This window comes from Ixodes scapularis, unplaced genomic scaffold (genome assembly GCF_016920785.2).
Source record: "Ixodes scapularis isolate PalLabHiFi unplaced genomic scaffold, ASM1692078v2 PGA_scaffold12__126_contigs__length_90152505, whole genome shotgun sequence".
NCBI lineage: Eukaryota > Metazoa > Arthropoda > Arachnida > Ixodida > Ixodidae > Ixodes > Ixodes scapularis.
In genome coordinates, this window is record NW_024609838.1 from 23,013,694 (window position 1) to 23,040,121 (window position 26,428).

The 26,428-nt window shown below is 46.6% G+C and overlaps 1 protein-coding gene across 1 annotated transcript; it reads left to right on the forward strand.

The window, feature by feature from the left end:
* The first annotated feature begins 14 nt into the window (after positions 1-14).
* LOC8051106 (lipoamide acyltransferase component of branched-chain alpha-keto acid dehydrogenase complex, mitochondrial) lies at positions 15-25,914 on the forward strand. Its single transcript, XM_029992067.4, has 10 exons — positions 15-382; positions 4,777-4,964; positions 8,095-8,279; positions 10,454-10,599; positions 12,164-12,254; positions 14,315-14,619; positions 17,188-17,265; positions 22,440-22,631; positions 23,391-23,462; positions 24,181-25,914. The coding sequence occupies exons 1-10, from the start codon at positions 296-298 to the stop codon at positions 24,346-24,348; spliced, it is 1,512 nt and encodes a 503-aa protein (XP_029847927.2). The 5' UTR covers positions 15-295; the 3' UTR covers positions 24,349-25,914.
* Positions 25,915-26,428: the final 514 nt, after the last annotated feature.

Sequence of the window (26,428 nt, forward strand, 5' to 3'; positions counted from 1 at the left end):
TGTTGCGACGACGAAACCAGCTGAAAAGGATGACGAGGGTTCCCAACGTAGATTTCGGTCATTTAGGCGATTCAGAGCGCATTCTTGCGCGTAACTATTTTATTGCGTTAATTATGTAATTTTTTTAATTTTTTTTAGCCGACTGAATGAGTAGTTTGAGGATAGAAGCGATTCCGGAGCGCTGCCAAAACCGAAAAACATTTTACGTCTGCAAGCGAGTCCGACGAGGTGGCGTGTGGCGTGTTTCGTTTCATTTTTCTTTTTTCTCTCTATTTTGTTGTTTACTGACGGCGGCATGGCTGCGGTTTTCTTTCGCACGGTTCCGAAAAATATTCTGGTGGTTGGGGCCCGTCAGTTACGACACCACTATGCTCTTCGAATGGTAAGTTTGGTTACGTTCGTCTGCATAAATCAAAAGTGACAAAAGAATGAAACTACCCAAGACATTCGTGGCCAAGGTTGTGGTATGAATGAGCTGTGCAGACATACCGTCTGTCTGCGTGCCTTATCGGAATAACAATCTAATCGGTCTTTCCCCTTCGTCGTGCACCTTTAATGTGGAAAATAATGAACAGATTTGACCAGCCACCTCTCCCAAGGTAGCCATCAGTAGTTTTTGCGTTTTGAACATAGCGTCTAATGGGCAATTGTGCTCCATTAATATGATGTTGCCATCGTAATAATTAAGATGTCGAAAGTTTTAGTCGTGTTTAAGTTGAGCCTATCTGTCAGGCTTGGAATTATGTCAGTTGTCGTTGGGGTTTGCTGACTGACTGTTTGTAGTTTGGAATCAATATCGAATTTTCTTACTGCCTGTTACACTGCTCACAAGTTAATCAAATGAGCTAACTATAACGCACCTGCCAAAGTAGTGTCCCATAATGCTCAGTAATTACAGCAAAAATACTTCATGTGATGTGGAACAACATGTGGCTCGCAAAACTTGTTTTTTTAAGCATGCAACAAAATTTTAGAAAAACTAGCAGCAGACCGACGACTGAGCTTTAAATTGCTTCCACATGGTAAATTAGTCTTGTAGCTATAATTTAGGCTGAAGTTCGCTTAAATCCTAAGATTTACGTGTACAGAGCAAATCTTCTAAAACCAACACATACGTGTACTTGGAGCTCAGGTGACGTCTGCACTGGCATATATTTTGCTACCAGACGCTGCCCGAGGTATTTGGTTTTTCGACAGCATGCTGCTGCTTAGCTTGTGCTAATAAAATTGATGACACAAATGCTGTTCTCTAGCCGTTAGACAAAAGCAAACTTTTTTTCGAAAACGATGGCGAAGGGCCAAGTCTCAAAGACTAAAGAGAAAGACGAAAATCTCCCGTCAACGCAAACACAGAAATCGGAAGCGCTTTTACAAAATGCTAGGCACCACATTATGATCTGTTGTAGGTTCAGAATAGCAGGGCATGCTCCTTTCTGAAAGCCCTCGGCTCGCCGTGATTGGTGGTCTCCTCCTCTCCACTTTCCCCTTCTCCAGCGTTTGCTCTGCAAAAGTGGAAAGAGTGGATGGCTTTGTGGAACGAACTGGTGGCATTCTTAACCTGAAACAGACTAATAAATGGATCAAACCTACCCTAGCAGACCGACAGGACAAAACTGCCGTGGGAACCGCTGGTTTGGGGTGATAACCAAGGGCGCTGTTACACCCGCAACCAACCAAGCAAAGACTAACTACAGACTCCTCCAAGCAATGACCACAACCTCCTCCGGTTTACCTCTGCAGTGTCTGGTCACCAATTTGAACCTATGCTAGGGTCACCTAAAGTCCCTCCATACTGAAAAGTATCACTAAGCTTTGATACAGCCGCCGCGCTCCGCGAGAGGGGTGGGTGGGGGGTTAGGTTTAGGGCATGTGACCACCTGCAATCGCTTTGTCGCTTTCACATCCACGATGGCACCAGCAGGCAGAACAGCCAGGCAGGGGAGCATGTATCGAGATAGACTGAATACCAAAGGACGGTTGATTAAAACTAGGAAGTGGCCCTTGCATGTTTCATAATTATTTACACTTGAAATGGGCAGAACAATAACTCTTCTAAAAATGTTTGGTAGGGACGGGATACCCATGAAAAATTTACATGAGAAAAACCGAGCATTCGTAGCAGGTTGGCTGGTACGGTTCGCATGAGCAGAGTAGAGGTTTTGTGAATATGTTTTGCAACCTCAAGCCCATTGGTGCCTACTTTCTAGGCAGAGCATGCTTCGAAAGAAAGAAGTGAAAAGAAAAAGGAAGGGTGGTTGTCACTATCTTTTTTAATAGGGGTCCTTGTGCTACAATGCCTTATTACTAGGCCTCCATGTTTTGGAGGTTTATTTTTCCTGGAGTTCTCGGGGGTTTTTTTTTGGGGGGTTTTGTTTTTCCCTCAGATTCCATGTTCAATTTCGGTGTCGGTCAAGAAGTAGGCAATTAACGGGACTTGCATTGAAGAGGGCAAGACGTCAACACATAGTCCCCCCCCCCCCAGGAGTCATTCGCTTCATCCAAGCCCTCAAAAGATGCCCCGGTATTGATCAGAGAAGGAAACAAAATAATGGGTGCCATACCCAAAGAAAGAAGCATCCTCGCCAGCAGTTCAGTTAGGGCTGCGTTTCAAATGGCGCAAAATAATGCTGTGGGCCATTAGTTGTTCTTTTGAAGCTCTGGATGGGATGGGATGGATAGATGGAAGAACGTTAATGGCTGTGCCCTTTATAACAAGTGGTACCTTGCGCCACCTAGCCTAGAAACCAAAAGTATTTTTCCTTCCCTCGCCCTCTTAAGCCAATTTGCTTTCACTCTGCTTTTTTGTAACTATCACCAGGCAGTGTGGCGTATCGCCAGGATGACCTTTGGGGGATCAGGCAAAAAAACAACATCTAGAAAACATCATCCCCCCCCTTCCACCTTGTCCGACTGGCGAGGGAGTCTCAAATTTTCCCCTGGTCGAACCTAGTTGGCGCTACTCCAAATCTGGGGCCCACAGGGAGACAGAGTTGAGACTTCGGGCTGGAGCCATGCGGGATGGAGTCCCAATTTTCCTCTGTCCCGCCTGTCCCCAGCTATGCTAGATAGTTTTACTTCATTCAATTTTCCCTAGATAATTTCCACCAATCTTGTGACGTCCTCTTTGTGACTGTAATCCTTTTCTCCTCCATTCTTCCATCCTCGCTAGCAAAACCCAGCACCCCCGCCAGATCCGTTACCCCTTAGGAAGGGCAGGGCGAAGCCCCGTGCACTTTAAAACAAAATGTTCTAGTCTCACTCTTATTTATTACACACGGCACGTAGGGAGTCTCTCTCTTGAAATTTAGCCCTATGCGCCTCTGTTCTTAACACTCCCGTTCTCGCCTTGAACAGCAAAGAACTTATAAAGAACTTGTTGACGCGTTCACCGCCACTCCCGAGTATATACTCGTTTTGTGTTTTAACAGCTCACTCCCTGCAACTCTTACACAACTTGTGTAAAAAAAAAAGTTTTTTTTAGATTGTATATGAAGAGGTCACCTAAATACATAGAACTTGTCGGTTATTTTTAAGCGACAAGTGGAGCGCATGGTCTTTCATCTGCTCCATCACTTCACTTCGGCGGCGCAGCCATGGCGCGTCGGCATGGCATGTGTGTCTGCTTTTTGACGGACAAAACAATTTATAAACTTTTGATTGATTCCGACGAAAGCGATAACAATACGTGGGACGTCGTAGACGCAATTGTCGATCAGACAAACCTTTTCGGTGCCGAGCACTCGCCGCATTTACGTTGACGGAAAGACGCGACTGCACGCAAATTCAACATACTTCTAAGTTTGCATAACGCCGACGGCGCATGCAGGGAAGAGCTTCATCGCCGAGTTACTAGCATAAAAGGACCACAAAACCAACATGCAAACAAAGAAAAAATAAAATAAAACGGCAAAGTGTGGAAAGCAGTTGGGGGGAAAAAAAAAAAAAGACAACAGCTAGCAAACGGAATAAAAGGAAGTTCTGATTAGGGTTCTCTCGATTTTCCCCTACGTGCATAAAACCGCTCGAGGATCACTTTTCGGAGTTTGTCGGCATGCCGACGGCATGAAACTGAAAATGTAGAACCCCACCATAGTTGCTGTCGTCTCAAGAAACGCACGGTGTGGCGTATCTTCAGCATCTTGCTACCGCTCCTCAGCCAATGAAGTTTCTGTATTTGTTGACGAATTTGTGGTGGAGCGATTTGCAAGGCAAGGAGCTTGAATGCAATGAGCCGCGCCCATCGCTCCGTAAAGGGTTACTGAACCGAAATTTCGAGCTCACAAAACAAGGGTGGACTGATAGGTGCGCCACTGCAGAACCTAAAAACACCACTCGTACTGCGATATCTCTAACGGATTACCATATTTTTGGAAAAGAAGTGCGTGATTGAACACAGCCGATGAGACAAGTCACGTCACAATTCTCATTCCCTCTTGTCCTCGCTTCGTCACATCAAGCTGGTGAACCGAAGCGAGAAGGCAAGGCCACTTCCCCTCATTTTCAACTGTTCCAGGAGGATTGTGACGTCGTATCCCTCGCTTGATTGCGCCGTTCTTTTACAAAAGTATGGCCATCCGTTTAAGATACCAATGGATGAGTGATGTTTTGGAGTTTGTAGCGTCCTGTTCAACGCTTCTGCGGCCTTATTTTGCGAAATCCAACTTTCGGTTCGGTGTCCCTTTAACCTGTTAGTGAATATAATTACCTTGGCTAGGAAGACTTCTAGACATTCCTTAGACCACACACGAACGCTCATTGTCGTCTTCCCTGTTCCAGCACGCTTGTAGGTGTCTACAAGTTGCACAGGCCAATAGCCGCGTTCTCGAACGTCACAATGTTGGTCTCGGTGCCGGCGACCGTCTCAAATCCAGGGCTTTCCACGTCGGCCAGCAGCTCCAAAAGGTGGTCTCGTTCAAGCTCTCCGACATTGGAGAGGGTATCAGCGAAGTTCTCGTCAAAGAATGGTGAGTGGCAACTCTCTTGCCAGCTTGAAAGGGCAGTTCGAAGCCGACTTCGAGGTTTTTACTTTACTGTGGTCTTAACATGCGCTGGGGCTATCGTGGGAAATGGTGACCAGCTGTGGTTCCACAAAGACGTTTTGACCGTGCAAATCAGTCGAAACGATCGGCGAGCCGGTGACAGATAATTGCTCGTCTTTAAAATCGATTGGAACGATTGGTGAGCCAATCAAGCCGGTTACACAGCCTTTGATTGCAGAAGTAAAAGAAGGCACACATGCTACGCATTTTCCTTCTGTGGTTGGCCACAATGGGTGCGCAACATTGTCGTCGTGTCGGCTCTCCGATTCTTTACTCGAGTTTAGGTTTGCGCCCACCGATCGAGCCGAAAAATTTTTTTCGGTCGAGATCGAAAAAAAGAAAAAAAAAGATAATGATTGGCATCATATTTGGATGTTGCTGTGAAAAGCTTGGCCAACGAATACGACTTTTGGATCGACCATGTAGGCTAAGAAAAGCAAGACGGGCTCCCCCCACGAAGTTCTCCGCTCTTTCAGCTTCAGCGGAGCAAACGCCGGAGAGGAAGAGACCACCGGGTCATGACGAACAGGATAGGCTTATCCTGCTTTTATTAAAAGGGTAGTGCAAGGATTTTAATGTTGAAAGAATTTGCAGTTCATATTTTTTATATTGTTTATCTAGGCACAAGTGACAAAAAAAATGTGTCCCCTTTCCCAGAAAACTACTATTCCACTGCATAATCGCAAATTCAACAAAACCTGGCCCCCTCTGCTGCTACGCTCGTCGTTAGCCTCGTGACAAATCGTCTTTTGTGTCGATCACTCGCCGCGACCTTCGATGACGCTAATCTTTGAAAAGTAGATAATCGCGGAGGAAGCGGCTGGGGTCTCTGAAGAGAGAACCCAACGGGAAACCAGGCGGTCCCCTAGAGTATGTCACTCAAAAGGTGACGCATCAGTTGAGTGGCACTTTGACCTTTGATTTGTTTCATATTTTTAAATAAAAACGAGTGCGCGGAAGAGATTACAACTGTAACAAGGTGTTGACCTGGGCGAGGTGGCAAAAGTTTGACATGGTGGGTGTAACAGCTTCAAAAAACGAGGACGATAAAAGCAACAGACTTGACAGGAAAACAGCTGTACTCGCAAATGAAAGGTTTTATTTGAAAAGGAAAAGAGAACACATACATCAGTACCAGATAACGCAGTATATAATCAAACAATACACCCTCCACGAGGCCTGTGTCATCAAAAAAGGTTCACTAGATGCAACCCATGCCAGTCATGGTCTGGCGCAAAAAGGACAGCTCCTTATCACATAAGGCGACCGAGGACTCACTCACGCATCTTTATCCGAGGCACGAAATATAAAAAGCCTCAATAATTTTGCGGGTGGCCCAGACACGTAGCGAGAAGGGGAAGGGGGGAAGCGGTGGCGGCAGCGGCAGCGGCGGCGGGCCCATGGCCCTCTTTCCCCCACCCAGAAATCTTCCATTTTGCTGGGACCTCCTCTCTCCCCTCCCCCTCATACAGCATTTTGTCATGGGCAGGCCCCCCCTCGAAACAAAATCCTGGTTACGTCCCAGGGGTGGCCCTCTCTCTATGTCACCCTTCAACCATCACCTTATCAAAGGCAGGCTGACACATGCACTCTCTGCAATGCAAAAGGAGGGGTCCCCGCATCGTGGCCCTCAGCGAGTAAGCATGCTCCCAGAACCTATCGTTAAGGCACCTCCCTGTCTGGCCTGTGTAGAATTTTCCACATGACAGGGGTATCTTGTACACCATACTCGAGACGCATGACACAAAAGGTTTTGCATGCCTTTTGGTACACTTTGCCGTCACCCGATAATCGGCTCTTGCGCCCACCTTTGCACAAATCTGGCTCATTTTTTGGGGGGGCCGAGAACACTACTGGGACTCCATACCGGCCTCCAACTTGTTTAAGGTTGTGGGAGACACGGTGAATGCAGGGTTCCACCATATTTCGCTTTTTATCTAATTCGGCCCTCACCCTCTCTATCCCTTTGGCCTCCTTCAGAAGGGCACTTGCGACCTCCGTTAAAAGCACTGACGGGAACCCCGACGCCCTGAGTCTCGTAACCTGCGCTAAGAAACTGTCGTTCATCATGTGAACACATGACTTCCCAAGAGCAGAGCCGAGACAGGAAACTGCTATGCCCCTCTTCACCTGCTTGGAGTGGGATGATCTGTAGTCCAAAATCGCCTTCCTTGACCACGGACTGAAGGACCAGCATGCCTGTGTGTCCTTGAGACACAGCGCCAGATCCAGAAACCGGAGAACCATTTGGATACCATATTTTTCAGTTCTTCAAACGTAAACCTAAGTCCCCCACCACACTCACCGAAAGCACGCAAGACATTAATTAGCCTGCGTCGCCTCTCCATCCACTTTGTCAAATACCATTAGAAAATTGTCCACATAGCGAAACACCTTTTTTACATTGGAATCTCTCAGAGCAACATCAATTGCACTGTCCACAACACTGAGGAAAATGTCACTGAGAATTGGTGCCACAGTCGAGCTGATGCACACTCCCGTGTTTTGTAAGAAAAACTTATTGCGCCAGCCTACCACCATCGAGCTAAAATCGAAGCCTAAAAGCTCGAGGAACCCTTCGAGGGTGACACCACTAGTATCTCTGAATGCCACCTCCCCGTTGAATTCAATGCAGGACCTCAGTGAGGAGAGCAACTGGTCATGACGAAGAGAATAGAACAGGTCATCTACGTTTACACTAAAAGCCGACCAGCTCATTTTTTTAAGCTGTTACACCCACCATGTCAACTTTTCTGTTCTTCATTTCACAGGTGACACAGATTAATCCCACAATTAATTGCCCAAAGTCCAAAAATCGTTGCACCGCCCCTTTAACCTGCAACAGACTATAGCCTAATCGGGAAAACCTCCGCAAGCAGTCAAACACGTTAAAGTAGCTCTTCTGGATGCAACATGAAAAAAAGCCTTGTTTGCAAACTACTTTCTTCCTTTTGTTCTGGCGATCGGGCGCACGAAGCGGCGATGGACGACATGCGCTTCTCGAAGTGTCGCAGTCTTTTCTAACAGCGGCCGACGCCACTTTTTCATTTGGAAGGTATGTAAATGTCGGCGACAAGGTGAGCCAGTTCGACAGCATCTGCGAGGTCCAGAGCGACAAGGCGTCGGTGACGATCACGAGTCGCTACGACGGACGTATCGTGAAGCTCTACCATGAGGTGGACGGGATCTGCAAGGTGGGCTCTACCCTGGTGGACATCGAAATCGCCGACGACGGCGCAGGTACGTCGCGTCTTTCCTCTCTCTCTCTTTTAACGTGGAACGTGTTTCATCGGCCGACTTCCAACGTCACGTGACATTAGGATGTCACGTGACACCCCGACGTCACATTGCATAACATTGTGCTGGTCTCATGCAGTTAGTCTGCTTCTTGCTCAGGGGTTGCGATGATGTCAGAACGCCGAGCTCTTATTGGCCGATTGAAAAAAATATAGTGGGTAGACTGCTAGGGGAGATCTACCCACTATCCTTTCAATCAAAGCCAATCAGAACTCTCCGTCGTTCTGACGTCACCAAAACCCCTGTGCAAGAAGCAGACGACTTGCTCTCCGCATAGTCGCTTGCTCGCTGAAAGTCTCGCCATTCTTGTAGAGCTGGTTGACTGCAGCTCTTTCACGGGGTTTAGCACCGACTTTCTCTGTAGCTCAAATGCGGGTCACGTTACCGAGTTGCAGAGGATCTTCTTGGAAGCCTCAGAGCAGCATACAACCCTTAGTTTCCCTAAGAGCCTTTTAGCAACGTGTTGACTGCTGCTCCATGGCTTCATGTTTGTCACATTACCGAGCGTTATGTTGAGTCAGTCGTGCGAGACGTGCCTCGCGTTGTGTGATGGCTTGAGTGAGGTCGCTCGGCATTTGAACGACCTGGGAAAGGACTACCAACTAGTAAACGTTCCCACTAGTTTAACCTGGTTAAAGGGAAGCTGAAGAGCTTCTTGAATACAAAAATTAGTTTCAGGGAGTTCTAGCGTATTTTTGTCCCGCGAATAGGAACATCACGAGAGTTTGACCCGAACGTATCGATAGATAGACGCTAGAAAAACCTTTAAAAACAACAGCTGGATGCGATGTCATACGCAGAGATTTCAAGTGCATCGCGCTTGCCGCTTGTGAGGGAGTGCGTGCAGCGTTTTTTACTGCTCGGGGAAGGCTTGCTGAAGGCGCGAAAATGTCAAGATCTCTGTATAATACGTCTGGGCTCCCTCATCCCGCACCTGATGCGCCGAGAAGGAGGGGCTTCGGCACTATTTCAAAAGCACTGACTTGGAGCGTCAATCGGAAATATCGTTTTGATATTCGTGATCTCGGAGGCCGAAAGAAACTATTCAATTGCTTTTACTCAAATACAAAACTGCTCCGTTTCCCTTTAAAAAAAAAACTAAAACAAAAAAAAAAAAACAATTTCAATTTTGTTAGAACAGGAATGTCTCAAAATAAATGTTTGCCAAAAAAAATATATTATGCCCAAATTTTATGTTACAATACGAATATTTCGATGTGCAGGTGAAACCGAAATTTTACCCTTGTGGGATAACGATGATAGCGTTTACTGGTGTGCGCTCCGAGTTCGCTGGACCTCAGAGCACACACTGGTTGGGTACAAACGCTGTCATCATCATCCCACAGGGGTACGATTTCGGTTTCGCCCTCAAATCGAAAAATGTGTATTGTAACAAAAATAATGGGACAAAAACAAATGTTTTACAGCGAAGTTGCTTATGGCTAGGGTTCCGTGGATTCTTCATCCGCACCGCCCTCTCTGTCGTCGTTCCAAGCACTTGCGTGCCTAGTCTCCTTTCCCTCCACCGGGTGGCGGCCCTCTCGCGCGTGTCTAAATTCCTCCGGCTCCTCACGGCGGCGATAGTCCTCGGCATGTGTGTGCATATTTTTCATCACAATGACCGTCGATAAAGACAATAAATGTGTTCGTACCTTTGTTCAAAATTCTGTGTCACGTCTGTGTCAAGTGCTAAACAGCTTCACTGGTCATCCACCTTTGCAGAGTGGAATGGCTCATGATTTTTTTCTACAAACATTTATTTTGATGAATGTCCGTCATGCCAGTCCTAACCAGCTGAAAAAAAAATTTTTCTTCTAGGTTTTGTGTTTCTTTAAGTATCTCGTATTTAAATCCTTAAAGTAATCCGTTTTCAAAAATGAATGCTAATTGCATAGTAATAGATTTGTGTTGGTGCCTGCAGTTTATGAGAAAAATAAGGGGGAAAAAGATGTTCTATGCAAACATCATTAAAAATATCTACTCCGGCTTAAAAGAGGCAACAACCAAAGTACAGACGCTTCGCCACCTATACAGGTGGCATCTTCGATACTAACCGACACAAATGAGGCGAGAGAGGCCAGACCTGTTCAGATGGGCGGTTTATTTGGCACATCCAGATTCCTCGGACAGCGACCAGGTTCAAGATCAGGCGGTGGGGGCGCCAGCCAGCCAGACATCCGCTCCCCATTCGTCGGACGCCTCCGGCCAACTGGACAAGGTCCTCACCACTCCGGCCGTTCGCCGGATCGCCATGGAAAACAATGTGAGCGGGCGTCGCATTTCATCGTGCCGTGAGCGGACGAAGAAAGTTACGAGAGCGTGTGGCACGGGCGTCTCTCGAAGCAACCTGCGAGTCCGTTGAATACAAAACAGTTTAAGCGCTCCTATAGACCATTCTACTAGGGTGAGAAAAGAGAGGGAAATGAATCTCTTTGTTTGGGCAGCTCCGGTGGTAGGGCCCACTGGAACTGCCCAAATGAGGAATACGTCGCATGCCCTTTCCGTCTTCCACCCCACCAAATCAGTTGCAACGCCCATATAGGACGGCCAGTTTGTCGTCTGCCATCGGGATCGGGCACGTGCCCGTTTCTTGTTTTGCCCCGACAGTTCTGTTGAAGTGCCCGGACATACGTAGATGGCGCTGCTGTCGAGCAAAAAGGTGCCGCCCAGAGAGCCCTTGATGGCATTTTTTTTTATTTATGTAGTATTTGAAAACACTGTCAGCCGATAAAGAACATACATCTACTACAAGTTGGTGATCCCATTTAGGTTAACAGCCGGGTGATGGAACGTTCGAAGGACTATCCAGTCTCTATATTCCCAATTTGTTTGGTAGCAGGTACTAAGCCTCAATCGTTCTTACAAAAACTTGCTGCTCAAAGGCGTCTATTCGGTTATTGAACATTTGGACTGTTTTGGAAGTGGTTTAGTCTGCCTGACCTTTTCATTTACTTGTTTGTAATCACTGGGAGATTGGTAAACTAAACACAAAGCATCTTATTATTGCTCCTTGGTCAATGCGATTGCAGCATTAGCCGACAAGACCACCGAAGAATGAATCACGAATATAATGAGCCACTTTCTGCGAGCACTTCAGGCGCCTGCAAGCGGATCATTTGGCTACCATCGTGTCTCTACTCGTGCGGGCTAGCTTGTGCAACTGATAGCCTGTCAAAGCCACGTTTGTGTGGGTGCTGAGCACGCTTGCATGTACAGGGCACCAGTTGGGGTATCGTGCTTGGAACCATGTGCAGATGGTACCTTGATTTCTCATATAGGCTTTGAGACATCTGTTGTTGTGCCACCGGTTACACGTTGATGCAGCCCCACAATTGGACATTGGCTGCCGGCTTTGTAAGAGTCTGGGTGAACGGAGGTTGGTTGGATTTTTCTCGCAATAGTTTGCTGCGTGAAGGGGGGCCTCTGCTACGTGTCCCAATAGACGTTTCCGGAAAATCTCGCAAGGCCTCTCGTCGACCCCACTCGCGCCGCACGGAGCGGGGAATCATGGGGCCGTCTTGATGTACGCTCGTGCCGGCTAGTACGCTCCGTAAATCCTGAAAGTGGCACATCTTCTTTCCCATTGTACCTCTGCGAGTTCGGAACAAAAGCAGAGCGGAGTGAACGCATCGCAAAGCTGACACATATCCTATTCTGCCATCGTCTGGCTTTCTTTGCATGTGCTCCCTCAAGTGCCGTACGTCAAATCGCCGTGGCGCGTTAAAGAGACGATTGGGAGGCGTTGCGTATTTCCGGAATGGTCTATTAGTTTGGTCATGTACCACTTAAAATAGCACCAGCCACTGATGCCGCATTTCTGTTCGCAGATCCGACTTTCAGACGTTCAGGGCAGCGGTAAAGACGGAAGAATCATGAAGGAGGACGTCGTCAGGTACATTGAACTTCTCCAAGCACCGAGTGAGTTGCGCAGCTTTTCCCACGTCATTATCTATACTCGGCATCAACTTTTCATGCTTCATTGTTATTGCTAGCGTAAATTCCACACTGGTGCAGAGCCACACCGCTGCTCGAGAATGTGGCTTCGTCCCGCGTCTCGTTCGTGTGGGCTCACGCAAGTAGCTCTGACAGCGCTGCAGTACCTATGCTTGTCTTGACAATGTAGCACAAAAAAGGCTGATGCCAAGTGTATTACCTCTCTCTTCCTTTTTTTTAGTTGTAAATTTTTGGGAATATTTTGTCAGTTCGAGGCTCGCGAATGCCTTGTAAGCTGGACTTAGCAGCTGCCAGTATGGGCCTCAAACTAGCCCTCTGATGAACTCTTACAAAGATGTCAAATATCTGTCATCCATTGTCATTAACTTTTGTGTCGTGTGTGGAAAGTATGCAAATAAATCCGCCCATTCTGACTGAATGTCTCGCCTCATACTCAAAGGGGCACCAACAAGGTACTGTTGTGAACAGTATGAGCGGGAACGCCGGAGCGCATGGCCTTCAACACAAATTGCGCTACCTCGAGGCTGATGAAACAGCGTACTGGAGAGGGAGGGGGGGGGGGGGGGGTGCACGTCTGAGTAAGCTCGCACTCTCTTAGCCTTCTCTCCACTCCAGTTTTATCGGCTTCGAAAGGTAGCACAGCGTTTGTCAAAGGCCACGCACTCCGGCCCTTCCTCTCATTCGTTCACAATAGTACTCACACTTGCCAAGATTTTTTTCTGAAACAATCTCCAAAATCCCAACTACCTACCCAGAAAAAAAAAAAAAAAAAAAATTGTGGCTCAAAGCTTGCATTTTTTTTTTTTTTTTTTTTTTTTGCGTGATATTTGTCTTTTGAAAATTGAGTGTTCACGTGTTATCCTCGTTCTGTTTTTTCCGATGACACAGTGCACGCCATTTCTAGGCCATCTAAGGCATGTGATAATCATAAAAGTAATCGAACCCATGACACATAAATTTATTGCCACTAAAGCACCGAAAATGCGTCAATCTAGAGAAACTTTAAGCGCGCAGTCACGGCGAGCGCTGGTCCCTTGGTTTCGGATTGACTTTGTTCCTTTTTCTCAGCAAATAGTGTGTGATACTACAGCGAAAGAATATTTGGGTGGCTTCTCGACACTATAGACCCAGGGTAGTGAACAGGAGGTGCCCCTGTCGGCTGTTAGTCAGTGTAGCTGGTGGCTGAAAAGGGCAGGCCATGCCACCGAATGATGGGCACAAGGACTTTATCCAAGTTCGGCAGGGCACCCGGAGGTTCGTCCTCGAGATTTGGTCGAATTACAGCAACCGCGAGCATTCTCACAGTTGCGAAAATTTCGCACAAGGTGGCATCACCTGTCAAACCAAACTTTGTTGCCTGGTTGGTGTACCCCATTGTACAGGGTCGTCGAGATAAATCCGGAAAATTCGCCATATTCAAGAAAACACATAAAGGCAGAGAAAAAATCTAGGTCTTTGTTCATTTCCAAACTTATTATCGACCTCGCCACTCCCATTTCATCGGCGAGGTCGTTCATGCTGTGCCCTGGACCCTTCTAGATTTTTTTGCTTCAATTCGCAGAGGTATTCCTTATTTCTTTTGCGATTTGACCATTTTTTGTGCTTTGCTTTGTCTGCCGTAACGTTTTCCTGGCTGTAAACAAGGGTCTTCTTGTAGACAAACCACGCAATGATTTGCTTAGGCGATTTTCTGGTGCAAAGTGACTCGAATACAGTATTGCTGCCCTCCGGTCTTATTCCCTGCTGATTTTTGAGCAAGTCGCGAATTGTTCGTTATGCGATGGTTCGCTGTTGAACAATGGGGCCGCAGAAGCACGACACAGCCGCTTAGTTTCACTGTACTGTTTGCCAGACGAAATATGGAAGAAGTCCGGATTTATCTCCACGGCCCCGTACTGCACGAAAAAGATTCTTTTTAAGGGGCATCAGTGTCCCTCTAAAGGGCTTAGGCCCAATTGTTGCCAATTCGTAGTGCCGCTTCGAGTTGTCGCTCACCCCAACGAAGCCCGTATGCCCCAATTTAGAGGAGCCAACCGCCGCGGCGCCCAAGCCGACCGCAGCCAAGCCGCAGCCGGCTGCCAAGCCCCCGGTTGCGGCGGCAGCGAAGCCACTGCCTGTCACGGTGATCCGGTCAACACAAGATCGGGTGGAGCCACTCAAGGGGATTCGCAAGGCCATGGCCAGGACGACGACCCAATCCCTGGCCATCCCGCACTTCGGCTACTGCGACGAGATCGACGTGACGCGGCTGGTCCAGCTCAGGCCCCTGCTCAAGCCTTTCGCCGAGAGCAGAGGGGTCCGGTTGTCCTACATGCCCTTCCTCGTAAAGGTGCGGGAGCCGTGTGCCGACCGAATGTCGCAGTTTGCTTCGTTTCCTTGCTCCGCTGTTTTTTAATGCAGAACGCATTTTGCGAGTCCTTTTCTGTGAAAAAAGTTGTATGAACTATAAACGTGGACGAGCGTCGTGAACAAACGACGCACTGGGAGCTTTACACGGCCCTGAGGTTATACCATATAAAGTTTCTGTATAAAATTTGAGCCCCGGCGGGACTGAAACTCGGTTTGGTGCGGCAGGAGTAGGATACTCTAGCCACTGAACTGCGTAGCACGGCTAGTCTGAAAGATTAGGCTTCCAGCAGAATGTGCCAGCGAGAGCGGTGTGATGTAGTACAACGTTGGCAGTCAGGTCAGCTGAACACGGAAAGAGCAAGAACACGAAGAAAAGGACTGGACATTCACACCGCTGTCCAGTCCTTTCCTTCGTGTTCTTGTTTTTTCCGTGTTCACCTGACCTTATTGCCTACAGCAGGGGTTCTCAAACTTTTCGGTCTCACGGAACCCCGGGAAGCCTCAAAGACTGCCGCGGAACCCTCCCCGCCCTCCATATTTGCCTACCGAGAAGCAACAGATGCACAATTGTAGGCAATTTTGCTTGTGTTGCTTCCCATATATCCCCACCATATCAATCGCAATGTCAGTGCGAAGTGAGATGGAGGCGCTTTGCATGGTCCTGCTGCGTAGCCTGCGGCGTGGGGGGGTAGGGTGAGGGGAGGGGGTTGCAATTTGGGTGTTCACGGAACCCATGAGACCAGCTCGTGGAACCCCTGTGTTCCCCGGAACCCAGTTTGAGAACCCCTGGCCTACAGTGTGTACCAACTAGCTCAACTAAAACCCGTAACTTAGTACAATGTGACCGCTCACCTTGTTGACGTCACACATCGCGCCAGAGTCACATGAGGTAGCACCCAGGCAGCACGTCCATTCACTTGTTCTCTCTCGCCTTGGCTGACATCTGTGGTGCACAATGAAAAGAACTAGCACAGACCACACGCAAAGTGTGGTTTGTACTAGTGTCACGCGCAGCCTGTGCGGCACACGGGACGCATTCCATGCTCTTTGGTCTTCGTCAGCATAATTGAGCGAACGCAGTTGTTTTTTGTTTTTTTTTGTGCTCTTGTTGCGATTCATAGTCTCGGGGCAAAGACAAGGAGGCGCACCAGCCGGCCGCTTGTTGGTGCTTCCGGTGGCCGAAAAGGGCAACTACGGGCAGGCCACGCCACCGAACCATCGGACACGAACGCTGAATTGCAGTTCAACAGGGCGCTCGGACGCTCTAGTTGAGACTGGATCCAACGATTGCGGCCGTGAGCCTTCTCAGACTTGCGAAAATTCCGCATAACATGGCACCACCCGTCAAAGCGAACTTCATTGCCCTATCGGTTTGGGTCACAGCAAGTGCCCGTGACCCACGGCATGCGTGCTGTGGTGTTATCTTTCCACTGTTTGGTAGTCAAAGAGTCGTGTGAATTATTTCCACAGGGATTGTTTTTGAAGTTCCGTTAGAATGCTAATACGTGATTCGTCTGCTTCGTGAAATGGAAGTCACGACGACACTGAGTGTGCCCAAATCCGTCTCGATGACGTGGGCTTCCCAGTGAAATCGTTCTCGTCGAAGTCAGCTAGGCATGCTCGCCGACTTCAGGGCCAGTCTGTCTTGGAGTAAACACTCAATGAGGCGTACTTGGTGATGCAGAAATCTAATTGAGCTATACACAGCAAAGAAATCTCGCCGAGGTTTCTGTGTCTGTCCGTTCTCTTAATTCAATCTTCCTCAGTCTCGCGTTGCCTTCAGAGAAGCACACTAGCTCACTTGCCTTATCACTTTGTCACCAATGCCAAACACAGGGTGTTCTCATGTGCTGTTTGGTCGTAAAAGAAATATGTAGAAATAAGCCAATAGACGGAGTGCGCTGGAACGTTTCACGGAGGTGTCTCCAGGGGGTTCATTCGTCGCACCCAATTTTCGTGAATGTGGGTTTCTGGAGAAAGATGAGAGAAAAGAGAAATGTGTCATTCCTGTGCGCAAGGAGACACGGAAACAATTCGTCCAGTCGGATTCCCCGGACACCCTCAAGCTGTCTTTGACAGCTTTCATTTCTGGGGGTCTCCCAACACCATGTTGGAAATAAACAAATTAAATTGAATTGAAAACTCTCAGACGTACCGCACACACTCGGATCTGCTGTATCTGCTTTCTGGTGTTCATCTCAAAGAAGCTTTCACGTTCTTGTTTCCTCTTGTGCTTTCTGTAAATAGCAACATCAACCAGATTTCTCTCTTCTTTTTTTTTTCCCCCTGCGCATAGGAATAAGATGTTTTCTTTTTTTGTGTTTGCTTCCAGGAATGTAAACTCACGAAATTTGAGTATGATTAATGCACCACCTAAAGGCACCTTTGGGGAAATTATTATTGCACTCTGTTCATCAACTTGTGTATGCTCTTTTTTTTTTTTTTTTTTTTTTTTTTTTTGCAACTGAGTGGCACTTGGAGACGCCTTGTAGGTTGGAAGTCTTCCGAGCGGTCACATTTTGGTTTGACGTTGGTTGTTCCGTTTCAGGCCCTGTCGGTCGCCCTGCACGAATACCCCGACCTCAACGCCCACTTTGACGACAAGGCGGAGAACCTCACCATAAAGGTGAGCAGATCGCCTCGTCTACTTGCCGACTTCCCGCCCACCCCACCTCGACCTTCCTTGTTGTACCGAAACGAGGCAGGTACGATTGGCGGTGCTGCGGAAAATGTTAGCGCCGAGATGCTTCGGTGGCAGCCTTTCATTTCCTTTTTATTTATTTATTTTATTTTATTGCATTGCCAGCCAATATGTATTCAAACTTGGGACAAAGCCAACTGTAGACAGAAGCGGTTGGAGCTGATAGTGGCAGCCGGGTTCTTTGTCACCAAGGTTATCTTTCGAGTTGCTCACAATGCCGCCAGAGGCAAATTTAAAGGCGATCTGCAAAGGAAAACATTTTTGCTTTTAAACAGCCTGGATGGAAAAATAAGTATGCAACGAAAAAGATAAATTATCAAAGTTATATTTACGTTGCGAAACAAATTTGTAGTTAGCTTTTGCTGGGGGCCGTGGAAAAGTTGCAACTAGCAGTCATGTGACTGGCCACTAGTCATGTGGTGCTTGCGCTTTTCTGGGAACTTCCTATGGGCCCTAAAAGTTACTTATCAAGTGTCCTCTCATCATCATCATCATTGCCATAGGTGTGGGTACCGGTTGACGACATTGAACCTCAAAACGTAACGTTAGGCCTAACATCATGCCAGTGCACCCTTGTGTCCCCCCCTTGCATCAAACAGCTGCGTGTTCTGGTTGACGACGTTAGACCTCAAAGCGTAACAATAGGCCTAACGTTAGGCCAGCGCATACCCGCGTCCACCCCTCCCGCTGCACCGCCCACAGTTCGGCCGGCCCTTTAGCAAAAATGATGCTGTTGCTATGAAGCCACATGACGCATCACAGCCAATGTGAATTTAGGTGCCATTTTTCGCTGCTACAAACAATGTCTGCTACGGTTCATGGGGTAGTTAGTGCTTTTGCATTAAAATAAGATTAATAAGTAGAACTTATAGAGGCCATAAGAAGCTCCCGAAAGAGTGCAAGCACCATGTGACCAGTGGCCAGTCACGTGATTGCTAGTTGCCACTTTTCCACGGGCTCCCACGGGTGCCTACTACAAATTCGTTTTGCGCTGTAAATATAGCTAAAAAAGTTGTGTAATTGCAAAATCATTTAATGACACCAGTTTTCCATCCAGACTGTTTAAAAAATATTTTTTTTCCTTTGCATATTTTTTTGAGATTCAAAGGGGGAGTCACTCAAGGTCAAGCTCTAATGAAAAAAATTACATACACAGTTTTTTTTTTATGTTTGTCTTTTGGTGAAATGTTATTTAGGTCAACAAAATAGATCTGGAAAATGCTTCACCAATGACATCACATCCTTGCAGAGCCCCCCCTTCCCTCCCTCCCGCCCCAAGCATGACCCATAGATCTGCCCCTGAATGCCACTGGGTAGATTGAAATGCTCGGTACTTCCATTAAAACTAGGCGGTGGCGTCCCCAGTGTCTTCTCTTTCTTGCCGTACGAGCTTGTGAGGCCGAACGAACCAAGAGGCATGAGAAAGGGGGTATCAAAGGACCCTCTCTCATTTCTGTACACTGGGCTGCTAGAATTGTCGTATGGGATCGCTCCCATGTGGGGGATGAGAAGTCTACACTGAGCGACCGTTCAGCGCAACCGCCCTTCCTTGGTCCATAGATGCTGAAGGGTCATGTGATCTCGCCCACAGACCCCTTACAATTTTTCTTAAAGGTCACATGCTCTCCTGGAAAAGGTCTAGATAGACCCCAGGGACCTCTCAAAACTCTTGGTGGATCATACAGAATTTTTTTCAATAGGCATTTTGCAAAGCGTGCATTGTAGTCCACGGTTCCGTGAGGATTGCCGAGAGTCTAAGGTATAACCGGTTGGCGATCCAAATAATCGTGCGTTTTATTGTGCCCCCAAACAGCTGGTAGGCCTTAGGAAAGGGTGCACGTACAAGAGGCAAATCAATATTCTGTCTTTTAATTCAATCAAGTATGGTCCATTCGTCTGGATGTTTTCGATTATATTTCCGCTTAGAGATCACGTACGATGCTGAAAAGTGCCCGTAATATTAAAAGTATATAAAATATATATAAATAAAAACAGAAATGTAGCGGACGACAGAGGCGACCTTGGGGCAGACGTCGAGTGGGCGAAGGCAGGCAAGCAGCTGGGTTACCCTCTTGCGCTCTCTTGTTTAACGTGGGGCCAAGAAGCAGCGTACAGGACTCTGCGCGCGGCGTTGAGGTATTTTTGCAAAAGGAATAAAGGGCTTCCCCTCGAACCAGGGTTTATTATGTGCAACCAGTTTTTCAAGTCACCATAATCCAATCCGATCCAGGTGCCAAAGCAATTGTGCACAGTTTAAGGGGGGACACTACCCAAAAAAGTAAATTTTTGAACCACTCGTCTGATTTAAATTATATGTACAGGGGCTTGTTTCTGTTGATGTTGAGAACATTTCTGCCAAATTTTGTTAACCTGGGTGAAGTACAAAAAAAAACTGCAAACGCTCAAAGATGAAAGTGGGCATGCCTGCGTAGGAAAACTATCATTTTGAAATTACTTATAAATTTGTTGTTTTCATGTGTTACATTGCATTAAGATAGTTCAGAGCAGATAACTTTGGAGCTATATTTCTAATTTATACCATCTTTCATGACCAAAAAGCCACATAAACAGAAATACAGCTTTTAGATTTCCATTCTTTGTGCAAAATTTTTGTTTTTGAGCGCGAAAAATGACAAAATTAAAAAATACAAGCTCATAGTTATCTTCTCCTTAAAATTTCACCCCAGAAAAACTCATAAAAATGAATCCAAGTTATGCAATAACAAAACGAGAGTTTTCCTCAAGTGAAATTTATGCCAGGAAGTGGAATGGAGAAAAATGTGTTCAAAGTGCTCCAACCTCTACCTTTTCTTTAGGATCGGTGCGCCAAAATTAATTTATAAAAAAAAAACTATGCAGTACAATCTAATGAAACTTTCTGGGAATACCCTCTAGATTTTGGTGGATGTAAATATAACATTTTTCAGAATGAATGTTTTTTTGCAGAAATTGTTTTTTCTGGGTAGTGTCCCCCCTTAAGGGGCGAAGCTCCTTAGGGTCTAGCCTTGTCCGGCGTCCGTGCTCTCATCGATTGCCATCCCATTTGTCTTAATTAACGCAGATGGGATTGCCATCCCATCTGCGTTAAACTTTGCATGCATTGGCTCAATGTTTATAGACGAGAGGGCGCTGTGGTCAATGCTCAAAAAATCAGTATCATCAGCACCATCAGGGTTTCACCCCAATCAACGTCATTCACCACGTGGAGATGCGGTCATTTTTTCTTTCTTTTTTTTTTTTTTGTTTAATTTGTGTTAGATTGTGATTGTCCGACGCGAAAAGCTAAGCCAGAAGCTTTCATAGTTTTCTACACCGAGAAGCGCTTATCTCTCTTCAATCTTGTATGATGGTTGAGGAGCCCCTTCCGGTCTCTGCATTAATGCAATAGCATTGCAGAAGTTGACAGATGTTGTAAGGCATAGTGCCCACTCTAGAGCGTGTTTAACACATACAGGGTGTCCCCCCAAAAAATTACATAATTTTTCTGTGCCGCAAAAATAAACTACCCTATGCATCGCCGGATGCTCATTCTCGGCCGAAATGCACCGCTAGTGGTCCGTCTCAGTACTAACCGTTGTCTTATTCAAAAGTTGTGTGTGCGTGTGTTTTTTTTTTTTTTTTATTTATAGAATTGGATGGCGCTCATTTGGGCAGAGAATACGAGTTTGGCAACACATAGTTTGTTTTTGCGGTGAAAAAAAAAACCTGTACATTTTTTTGGGGGGGACGCGTACTAGGTTATGCTTTAGTGGGTGGTTCAGCTCCGCTGAAGTAATGCCTAAACTGGAAGGACAGGAACAGTTGAGAAAATTTAGGTGCTCGGAGAACGTATGGGCTAAGCCACTGCGATCCAGTTCGACCCAGGTGCCTAGGTAATTGTGCTTATGTTTTTGTCTTGTCTTCCTTTTCTTTTCTCACTAAACACGTCACTTCACGAGAAAAATAAAGCAAGTTTTGCTCGTTGCTCATACGTCGCCCGGCGACGTAGTTCTTACAAGATTCGGTTGTTGGGGGAAGAAGTGATGCTTTTTGTAATTGAAACTCATATGTCTTGATAAGATCACATGTACCTAATCTAAAATGCTCCTACATATACAAGAGGGGACCCAGAATGAAGCCGAGTTTATTTTTACATATTTATATTACGTATTTATGTTTACACGCTCAAATTTCACGCACCTTCAGAGTACTCTTCGACTGATGCAATGCACTTATTTATTTATTTATTTATTTATTTATTCTGCTTAATGTGCCCACAAACAGCTCGAGGCCCTATTAGTGCAACTTGTCGAGGTGTTTCTTTCAGTCATTAAAACATCCTTTTAAACTCGTCGATCTTAATGCCTTTCAGTGCTTCTGCCACTTTTTGTTTCACCTTTTTCACATCAACAAACCATTTTCCTTTTAAAACTTTTTTTCATCTGGGGGAAAAAAACAAAAAAAAGTCACACGGGGCAAGGTCGGGCATATAGGGAGGGTGGGGCATGGGAATCCTCCCGATTTTGTTAAAAAACTGCTGGACACTCCGCGCGGTGTGGGCGGGCGCGTTGTTGTGGTGAATGAACCGATCTAGGAAGAACTCGGGTTGTCATTCTGCCCGCACCGGGCTGAGTGTTTCGGCAATTTTTGTCTGAAAATGGCATCCATCCACCCTACCTACTTACCCAACCCCGCCCCGTGTGACTTTTCGGTTTCCCCAGATGAAGAAAGTTCTCAAAGTGCAACAGTTTGCCGACATAGAAGAGGTGGAACGAAAAGCAGCAGAAATACCGAAAGGCATCAAAATCAACGAATTTCAAGGCTATTTTGAGTGGTGCAAGAAGATGTATTGCATCAGGTGGAGAGCACTGTGAAGGTGACTAAAATTTTAATGTGTAAAAATATATACACGATTTAGTAAAAATAAAATTCCGGATCTATTCGGGTCTCTCCTCGTATCTTAATTGTCCACAGAAAGGGGAAAATCAGTCATTCTTTGCGAGGAGCAGGACTTTTTTTTACTACGGTTCTTGAACTGAAACTAAGCATAAATGAAGTTTCTTTTTCAAATCGATCACCCGACGCAAAGTGCTAAGCCGCCGCGACCCAATTTGATCCAGGGCGCCCACCACATCGGCATAGCCATGGACACGCCCAGCGGCCTGGTGGTGCCCAACGTGAAGAATGTGGAGTCCAAGAGCATCCTGGAGGTGGCCGCAGACCTCAACCGGCTCCAGGAGCTGGGCATGGCGGGGCAGCTATCCAGCGCCGACCTCACAGGAACCACCTTCACCCTCTCCAACATTGGCACGGTGAGTTGGTGCTTTCTTGTCGAGACACTCGTTGCATTCGCGACAGCAAAGAACAGAGGTTTTCTGCGAGTTGACGTTTCGCCAAATTACCCAAGCACTTTGGAGAATGCTGGGAACGTAGGTACACGTGCTGTGCATGCTCGCCTCATCAGTAGTATTATGTGTTCTAAGTAAGGTAATTAAATTAAGTCATTGATGAATTCGGATGCCAATTTAGAGCCACTTAGGTTTTCGCTTCTGAACAGTTGACTGCCGCGCACCAGCACGTGCAGCATCTGAAACTACATTTGCAGCATGCCTCTTGGTGGTAGGTAACTTGGTGAAAGGTCTAGTTGCAGGTCTCACAAATCAACTGCATGTTGATTACATGTTGGCTACCTGTTAACAGCTTCTTTACTGCCTGCTGACTGCGCATTGACTGTCTATTGTTTGCCTAATTATTGCCTACAGACTGCCTTCTGATCACCTGGTGATTGCTTGTTGACAGTTAATTTCCTGTTGATTTCTCAACTCAATAGGTGGGCGTTCGTTCGCGACTTTATGACAGTTATACCGAACACAATGTAGCACGGGAGTTTCCAGTATCTCCAAGGCATTTGGTTATACACGCGTGTAGTTCTTTTTTTGTGCGTAAACAAATCACAAAGGACAATTTGATTATAACCCCACCTTCAGTAACCATCTTACCGTCTTTAGTGCCGTTTCGTTCTCTTCCGAGCCATGAATGAAAAAGCCAAATTGTGGCGACAATCTTTCCAGGTGGGTGGGACGTACGCCAAGCCCATCATTGTGCAGCCCATGGTTTGCATCGGTGCCGTCGGCCAGATCAAGGTTTGTTTGTTTCTTTCACAATTTTAGCCAGAGTATCGAAGAAATTGTTTCTGTCTTCGTCTTTGAGGCTAAGTTTGCTCTTGTGTCTTGTCTGACGTTACAGCCTAAGTCAATCTATAAATGCCAGGAGCCTTTCATCCACAATTTATTTTGTTTTTGTTTTGTAAAGGGTATGAAGCACCATTTGGTTGCTCCTAAATTCATGAGCAACCATTAACTACCAACACCCCCTGTGAATTTATGAGGGGTGTTGGGCGCCGCACACATCTGTCATAGACGTGCTCCTAGAACCGTAGTCACGAGGAGCACAGTCACAGCTGCGTCGCTTCGGAGAAGAAAGTGCTTTTCTTACGCAAGTGCCATAGTGGTGTTGTCTCCGACAGCGCAAACTGCACACAACCCACAGAGTGCAGGAGCACTCTAATGAGTGACAGGATGAGAACAAGAGGGAGGTAGTTCAGTTGTCCCGCCTCCAGTGCAAGACAGATTGCATGCAGCGAATGCGCCGCGATCCTTTTTTTTTTTCTCTGCACGATTGGTTTAGCAAAAGATGGCAAACGCACAAATACGACGAGCAACGAGCAACATGATAATGCGCTTTTGGGGCCGCCTGAATAGCTTCGTCGAAGCATAGTGTCGACTGCGGTCGGACTTGGTGTGAAACGGAGTGTGTTAGGTCATTTTTCGCTCGCTTTTGACGACGTACCTTTCATTGCAGCTGCTCCCACGCTTCGACAAGGAAGAAAATCTCATCAAGGCGCACATAATGCAAGTCAGCTGGTCGGCCGACCACAGGGTCATAGACGGCGCCACCATGTCGCGCTTCTCCAACCTCTGGAAGACATACCTCGAGACGCCGGCAGTCATGTTGGTGCATCTAAAGTAGACGTCGGCGGCCACATTGGTGCACCCGAAGTAGAGCCCACCGAGTCGTGGCATGTTGACCCGCGCGCCCAGCCAAGCGAACGGACGCCAGCCATGCGCTGGACTACTTGTTTCTCGGGTCGTCTGCTCTGAGATGAAGGAGAGGACAGGAGGTTCTGAAACAATGGTTTATGTTTTGCATTTTGTTTCTAGCTGTCTTTGTGTACATAGAGTGGGAAACCTGAACCTTAAATAATAGATCCTGAGAATCGATTTCTTATGCTAGACCTCTGTCGTTTGCCGTGCAGGTGTGGCTAGGAGGAGCATTTGCTCTGTGAACGTACCAAAAGAAAAGATCTTTTATGAATCAAGTTATTAACAGAAACCACGATTTTCGTAGACTGATATGGAGTTATAAGCCTTGCTTATTTCAATCTGAAGTTTTGTAAGCTTATTGATTTAACATAATCGGGTAGGCCAAAAGAAAAAATAATTCCGACGAAAAAAAAAAGGCTTAACTCTATATTGGCCCATGGTCAAATTTTTAATTTTATGTGTAACTTTAATTTGAGGCCTGTTTTTGCTTTGCCATTTTCAGGATCCAAATTCTCCCACCTGGCATCATCTTCGTGGTAGATCACAGTGTGGTAGCAATCGAAGCAGATTTTTACGGTTCGTTTTAAGTATGCTAGATCCGTTTGGTCCACCCCGTGTGTTCGAAGACTCGTCTTGGTTGGGTGGGCCCTCTGTCCCACCTGGAGCGTGGCTGGACGTCCGACAAGTCTTGAGACTTTGAAACTGCAGTTTTTGATTTCGTTGCGACTCTCGCAGATCCATCATCCAGATGGAGGGTTGACTGTCGTGGTGGCTCCACATCTGCCACAACTTTGGGTGATCTGGTATACTCGTACACTTGCAGAATGAATGGATGAGCCGCGATACGTTGCTTCCTAGCATGCATGGTACGGGGAGGCGGGGATCACTATGTTGGCTGTTTGGGTTCAAGTAGAGCTTGTGTAAATGTATGTTCACGGACTATCACATCAAAATAAGGTGCATTTGTTGTTACTTATTGTTTTTATGCAATTATTGCAGGATGTTGGGTTGACTGCTTCGGCTCGCAGCGTCCTCTTAGGTCGTTGTAAGGTGAAGATACAGACAGAACAAATAGTTGATCGGAACATTTGAGGTTGACAGTTGTGTGCAGATGAATGAGCACTATGTGAAAGTGGAGGGAAGTGTGTAAGATGTGGAGGGTGGTGTGGTAGGTGTGAAAATATATTGCAGATGAGATAACTAACTGGCGCAGCTTTTATTTTGATTTTTTTATTGGGTTATTTTTTTTTTCTTCTTTTTTATAGGACCTCTTTTAGTTGAGGTCCCATTCCGCAGCCAATTCCAGAAGTGCAAGCAACTGCAAGACAAAGTTCACAGATGGGTTTCATTCTGCACTGTTTCTACTCTTTGTTGTTTTTCCTCTTTCCTTTTTAAACCTGCAGCTTATCTGCACAATGAATGAGCTTAGGGGGAAATAATGTTGGTTAATGGTGTTAGGATTGGGAGCAAAATAAAGTGTACCGGCATCTTTGCTGTCTTGATCGCTTTGACATTGCGCTAACCCGTTTTTCCTGGAAAAGTATAGAGCAGGCCATGGTACATTTTGATGAATGTACCACTCTTGCTAAATGTAACCTCACATTTCAAAAAGACAGTTTATAATAGATCTGACTTTTTTTTTTTTTTTTTTTACGTTTACTTTCTGTAATGATGTGCAACACTGTTGCGGCTGCTAACGCGAGCAGCTGCAAAATCTCTTTTAGCAACAATTTCGGAGTGTAAAAATCATTTGCACGTGCGTTCATGCAACTATGGTGCCTTGAACGCGTCTTCGATTACTGGTGTGTTTACCGCGTCCTAAAAAATGGTCCCTCAATTTCCGCCTGATGACGTCATAGTCACGCCGGTGCCGGCCGCGACCCTGGCAGTGTCCCAGCAGTGGTGATGCGTGTGGCAGACGCCTGTTCTGCTGCAGGTCGCTGCTCAATGTGACAGTTCGCGGAAGCTTCGGCACAGAAGTTGGGACGTCGTGACGACAGTGACAC